The following is a 6,626-nucleotide window of genomic DNA, read 5'->3' as shown; positions in this document are numbered from 1 at the left end:
ATTTACTTTCAGGTTTCATCTCCCACTGGAGTTTAGTCTAGTCCTTAACAGAAGAAAACCAAGAAGTAGGTTGGTTCTGTTTACCCACAGTAATATGGACACTATTTAAATACACAAAAATGTGCTCAGATGCATCCCCAAAAAACCCCTGAAGAATCAGTGCTGTTGAACTCCAGGTTTATTTTTCCAAATCCAGTGTAAAAAGGGGCTCCACACGGGGAGCAAGGGAGACAGGATAAGTGGGGCACCCAACTACGCTAGCTGGGACACAAAGTGCTGTCTGAAACAGGCTCCATCTGATGCTGTGCCACATTTAAATACCACTGCACATGTGCTCATTCCGGAAGCTGTTTGCAACAAACCCTGTTCAAACTCAAAATTGTTAAGCAACCTTTTTTCATAACTATTGAGCTAAGAACTTAAAAACAGAAATAGTGCTGCAGATAAAAGAAGCCCTTCATCCAACCAGAAGGATTGTATCTTCCAAATGAGAACCACTTTAATCAAGTGAATTCAGCAAAGTGCCTCCTTTGAGACCTGATCATTACCAAGGCTTTTATTTGCCTAAAATGCCTGTCAGGAATTTATAAAAGTTGCGTAGGAACAGTCAACTGTCAGGAAAGATCAGAGCCTTATGCACAGGTAGCTTCTTTCTTGGAAGAACCTTAACATATTATTTCTTAGTCCATTGTTCCCAGTAACATGCATAAAACTATTATTACACTTGCTATTATATCTTCTTCAGACAACAGGGCTTTCTATTGCTCACCTCATTAGCAAGCAGCTGCGCTGAACTAGCCTGCAGTCCCCAGCTATCGCAGTTTTTTTTAAATCCCTTCTACCCTGTTCCTCTAAAATAAGGAAAACCTAACAACATAGTTGTACTAGTACAAAGATGTCCTAGGACCCGAAGGTCAAAAAACCCCAAACAAAAAGCCCAAGAAATCTTGCATAGACATATTCAGCCACTTATTTACTTCACCCCAATTGCCTCAATCATAGCGCAGGGAAGATACTAGTTCAGACATCAAGATGCTTGCTAAATGTAAGAGTATAGATCTAAACACCCATTCAGACCCCTGAGCAGCAAAGTAAGACAATTTCATCTCTCCACTACTTACATCAGAAATATTCTAGCACACAAATCTGAAGAAAGTACTGTAACAGCCTTCAAAAAAGAAAAAAACTTAAGTTTTTAACAGGAATTTTGTCAACACAAGATGACAGAAGACTGCATACTCTTCTGCCTTACCTCAGTAATGTAGCCAGTAGAATTCACAAATCTCTCAAATTCCTCATTGCTGACCTCATACTGATCCATGTAGAAACTGTTAACATGGACTCTTCTAGCAGGCCATTCTCCATCTTGCTTTATTTCAGGCTCATCAGTGCCCATTGTGAACACTCCTCCTGGAATAGCGACCATCTGCAGAGAAAACACCCCCCAAAAGATTATGAAAATGAAAGACTGAAAAGTCTCGTATTGGTCTTTCTCTCCTCCACCTCATCTTTAGAGGTGGTTTTGCTTTGAGCAGCATTTTACTGACAAACATAGCACAACAAAAAAGCAACGGTGGCATCTTGATTACCACCTGTTTGGAAGAAATAGCAAGCACAACTTAAACTGAGAACAAAAACTCCATTTGCAGCTCTTTCTACATGAAGTCTGGGTAACTCAGAACTTCTGCTGAGGGTAATGCTTATGCTTTAACGAGCATCATGTTCCCCTACTTTACCCAAGAGCCAAGAAACAATTCAGAGTCCCTTCTACTCATTTCCAGATGAGGAATTTTGGTATTTCACTCTATTTCTAGGAAGCCTTGATACAACAATGAAGAATCTGGAGATTGTGAAACTGTCACGTACTCCTTTGGGGACAAGCCTATGCCTGTTCGCATGCTAACTACACATAGTTTTTCATTTAATAACAGGCACGTGCAGCATTTTATTACCATCCGTGCTGCAAACTGCCAGGTAGACACAGCACCTGCAGCTCCGTGTGCCAGAGATGAGACAAACTTTCAAGTCAGTTATACCCCACTCCTCTGGCAGACTGGCCTTGTGCAAGAGCCTCAAGCTTCAGAAGTAAAGGGACAAGTGACAGAATAACTTTTTCACTACTTCAATAAGGTGTTTTCCCTTTAAGGCCTCAGCTGGCTTTCAGAGAAAAAAAGCCCCACATTTCACCTCAGCCTTATTGGGCTCTTTGCAGGAACACAAAAGCTCCAGAGGTCTTGTCATGCCTCACCAGATGTTTCCCAAGAGCCCTCTAAAGACCAGACACTGAGCAATGCACTGCTTATCCAAAGAACGAGACAATCCAGGATCCCTGCTCAGAAGTTCGTGCTGGAAGGAAGAACGACAGCTCAGGCTGCAAAAAATCTTCTCAATGGCCAGGTGACGTTTCAAGGGCTGACCAGCCAAGAGCTAACTTGCCAAAAATTTACCCAACTCATCATAAACGGTTGAAAGAATTAGGGAAGAACACTCCCACTCCTTTCTTTTCAGTATTCCTGAGCTACCTCCACCCCTTAACTCACACTGGATTCAGCCACCTCCTCCTCCGGCAACAGTCAGAGGCTTGTGAATGAATGAGCCCCAAGAAAGCCATCCAGCACCGCCATAGGCATCCACTGTGGAAAACAATCTGGCATAACATATTCCACTAGAACATACCCTGGCAGCGATCCATGATCACACACTACTCTTCCAACAGAATTCAAGCAGGAGGACCAGTGACAGAACCTAAAATGAGCAAAGCCAGTTCTAAAAGGCAGCAGCATTTTTTTTATTTTTTTATTTGCAAGATCCCAATGTTTGGTATGCAGGAAACTTAAGTCTAATAACAAAAATATTCACTGAGAGAGAAGTTTCCAGACTCGCACACTTCTGACACAACTCCAGAAGTTCATCTCAAGTTCTGACAGAACAAGAATCCTGGGTCTTAAATGTACAAGAGTTCAAACAAAATTCCATATGCATGTAGTGGAATAACACAGTATGCAACATGTCTATGAAGAGTATCAAAACTGCAGAGATAGGGTTGTAAGAAATGTGAACTGATGTAACTTTATTTAAACGATAAGGCAAGTTCACAGAACCAAATGTGAACTCTGGACCATTCTGGTGCACAGCCTAGATTATAAGACCTTGATTCTTCTATAGTTGGATTATTTAAGGTGGTTTTTTTCCTTACTTTACAAAATTCTTTTCATAAAGTTAGATGCTTTCACAAAACAGTTTATCTGGATGCTTACAATGACTCACCAGTAAGACAACAAGAGTAATTAGCTACCTTCCAGCTTGTGGAGTTCACTGTAATTTTGTAGTTACAACACCACTAGCATACCAAATGATTGGTAATTAAGTTCACATCAGTTATGCAGCACTTTTCCCTATTCTTAAGGGAAGCTGGAGTACTTGATAAAAACCTACATATACAATTTCATTGTTTCTTCTCCACCATAGATCTCTTATTTTGCTTGGGCCTCTCAGCAACACTTAAAACTCATGCAACTTGCAACAGGCCTGTAGAAGTGCTACAAATACTTTTTCCTTTGAACTGACAACATTTGAAGCTAGCAACATCCTTGTATCTTCTTATCCACTGAAAAGAATCTAAGCACTTACAGATTGTCTTTAACCAAAACCATAAAAGGGCTTCAGGATAAATTTGCTTACATTTTTTAGGACTTAAGGGATGACTACATGGTACAAAGTTGCACTGCTTCCTTCCTTCCTTCCTATCTCTTTCCAACCTGCTGTAGCTAAAATAACTCCTTGAAGCAATCTTCAAAGCAAGATTCAGAGCTTACTAGTGAACTGCTGTCCAAAAGCATGTGAAAAATTAACTCTCTCTTTACAGCCTAGCATTCATTTTCAACACCTGAAAAATCTCTATAGATTACCAGTGTACATTCAGCTAGAAACATCCAAAGGCTTCCTTGTGGACCTGCTGCTTTTCCAGCCCTCTAGCGCAGTGACAGCTGAGACTTCTGCACATCCACCAATGTTGTGTCCAACCGATAAGCAAATATTGATTCCACAGGATTATCCTGCCCCACCAAGACAGCTCATTTCACAGCTCCACCTCCTGTTTGGAAATAGGACCTGCCTTCAAAAGCCAGCTTTTTGATAACACCACATCACAGGCTGCAAAGCTCAGATGTCTGACAGCACTCTTCAGCTGATACCACAGAAATACAGCATTATGTGAAGAACAAATTTCCTGCATAGACACCACAGCCAGAGGCCACATTTGTATAGCTAATGAAGCAGCTTTAACATCTAGTTTTAAAATACAGGTAGCTAACACCAAGGAACTAATCTCTAAGAAATATCAAAGTTGAACTATGGAGGCAGAAATCCAACAGCAGAGGCTGATAGATACGTCATTTACTGAATTAGGTAGTATGAGCAACGCTAACTGCCTGTATCTTCACAGTATTACTTAGGTAGCACCTGCAGTTGCCTTTGAAGCTCAACTTCAACTACAGAAACCACATTTCTCTATGATTATACTTACATTGAAAGTATTATGCTAATGTAGAGCGCATCCACTAAAATACTAGCTCCCCAATTCTAAAAAATGTAGTGGAAATAAGTAATCTCATTTGTCGTTGAGGTAGAGGCTAATTCCTCCCTAAATTCCCTTTTGATAAAAATGTTTTCTAGCTAAGCATAATTAGTTGGGTTGTGAACACAGCTTAAAAACTAGCAGTAATTAGTTTTCATTTCCTAATGTTGAACTTGCCAGATGCCTTCCATAAAGTAAGAGTCAAATGATCTTTTTTTTCACTCTACAGCAAGACCCACAGTGAAATGCTGAAACTTATTACACAAAACGTGTATTAGCAATGTAAAGCCCAAGTGCAATATGGATTATTTAATTCATACTCTTTAAATATTCTCAAGTGCAGCCTACAATAGTAAAGGCATAATTACCACTAGGCATCCTTCCCTTGGTAGTTTCCACATTGCCTGTGTGACAGAGGCTTTTTCCAAGCTGATGCAGCTTCCCAGTGTCAACCACCAAAAGGCAGTAAGAGAGGCAGCCCCTCACATTTTCACTACGCGCCAAGCCATCTTCTGCAAGAACAAGATCCAAGTCTGCTGCGATATAATTTTGTCTGCCGCGATATAATTTTGTCTGCCAAAGCTTACTAGCACCTTTCATGAAATGAAATGGCAATCCCATTGCTAATAGCTGAGGATATCTCATCCAGTGAGGCATTCGGACTGCAGTGATGCAAAAGAAGTCTCAGTATCCCTTTGCAGTAGGCACACTCATGGCACATGAACCCACTTTAAACACTGCCCTCATGAGGAAGGCACATTCCGCTCTGGATGGTGTCTTTCAGACGAGCAGCAACAGGAATAGAAGGAAATAAGCAATTAAGGAGACGTTCCCTTTAAGGGAACATGAAAATATATCTACATACGGATACATAAATGATGTTTTTGCTGAAATATACAAAGGAGGCACGACACAGCAGTTGGTGGTGTTTCAATTGCATTGATACCAACAGAGACCTAAAAAGAGATACGCGTGTGTGTAATCAGAGCCAGAGCAGTATGGACACACAGCAAGAGACTCCCCTCAGAGCTACACCTGCCCAGGCTGTACAGCGACAGCCAGCCCTGCTCTGGCCAGCCCTCTGGCCGACGTGGCTGCTGTGGACCAGTTAAAGGCATGGGCAGGCCTGCCAAAACCAACAGCCGAGAGGCACAGCCGGCCCTGGTTTGTCACCTCAGCTTTGCACAGGGAGGCACGGGCAGGGCAAACACAACCGAGGACATGGGAAGGCCGCTCAGAGATGGCCGCCACTGCCCAGGCCTCGCTCCATCTTCGGGAGCGCCCAAACGGCCCGGGAGACGCTTGGGCTCCCCGGGTGGGAAAAGCGAGGCGGGACCAACCGAAGCACCCGTGCCCGAGCCCAGGCTTTCAGGAGCGAGGCCCGAGCGGGCCGCGAAGCAGCTCTGATTTGCATTTCTCCACAGAAACCCGCTCGCTGGGACCCTCCGCCAATCTCCCGAGCACGGTAGGAGTCCCTGCTTCGCCCCAGCGCCCGGCCTGGCCCGCGGAGGCCGCCGTGGCCGCCCGCCCCCTCAGCGCGCTGGGCCTGCCGCCCCAGGACGGGCACCCTGCTGCTCACCGGGCCGCGCCCCGCGCTCCGCGCTCCGCCCGCCGCCGAGTACCGCCGCGCCGCTGCCGCCCGCCCGTCACCGCCGCCCCGGCTGGCGCTGCACCCGCAGTCCCCGCCAGCAGCTGCCTCCCCGGCGGCGGCGGCCGCCAGTCCCAACAGGAGGGGAAGGAGGAGGAAAAGGAGAATGCAGCGAGACGCCCAGACGCGGGCTACCCCGGGCGCAGCCATGTTGGCCGAGACACCACGTGCCGCCCTCCGTCACGTGACGGGCCGCGTCTTAAAGGGGCAGCGCCGCGGCCGGCGGGGGCCCAGATTTGGCCCGGCGCCCTGCTGTGCCCGTCCGTCCGTCCCCTCAGCGCCGGTCCTGCCCGCGGAGAGGCCGCTGGCGCACCCCGGGGCGCAACCCCGCACGCCACTTGTGCTTGTCTCCAGCAGGTACGTAAGGCCTTGTGTGTAGAGCGAGGAGGCGGGGGTCCCTGG

The 6,626-nt window shown here is 45.7% G+C and overlaps 2 protein-coding genes across 15 annotated transcripts in view; one reads left to right on the top strand and one right to left on the bottom strand.

Annotated features, from left to right (window-relative positions):
- The window catches only part of SUMF1 (sulfatase modifying factor 1), a 38,921-nt gene extending 32,545 nt beyond the window's left edge, over positions 1–6,376 (bottom strand). For 2 of the 3 annotated variants that reach the window (XM_055806286.1, XM_055806287.1), the window contains exons 1-2: positions 6,156–6,376; positions 1,253–1,426 (exon numbers count right to left, since the gene is read on the bottom strand). In XM_055806286.1, coding sequence (XP_055662261.1) covers positions 1,253–1,426; positions 6,156–6,374 — 393 coding nt within the window. In that variant the 5' untranslated portion in view covers positions 6,375–6,376. Of the gene's footprint in view, positions 1–1,252; positions 1,427–3,908; positions 4,240–6,155 lie in introns of those variants that run through there. The other variant, XM_005240213.4, reaches the window with a different exon arrangement.
- Positions 6,377–6,440: 64 nt separating this feature from the next.
- Positions 6,441–6,626, top strand: part of ITPR1 (inositol 1,4,5-trisphosphate receptor type 1) — a 183,644-nt gene continuing 183,458 nt past the window's right edge. For all 12 annotated transcript variants that reach the window (XM_055806271.1, XM_055806270.1, XM_055806274.1 and 9 more), the window contains exon 1: positions 6,441–6,581. The gene's annotated coding sequence lies outside the window, so the exon portion shown is untranslated. The remainder of the gene's footprint in view (positions 6,582–6,626) is intronic.

Source organism: Falco peregrinus, chromosome 5, assembly GCF_023634155.1.
Source record: "Falco peregrinus isolate bFalPer1 chromosome 5, bFalPer1.pri, whole genome shotgun sequence".
NCBI lineage: Eukaryota > Metazoa > Chordata > Aves > Falconiformes > Falconidae > Falco > Falco peregrinus.
The sequence above is the reverse complement of the archived record's forward strand: the minus strand, read 5'-3'. Positions and strand labels throughout refer to the sequence as shown.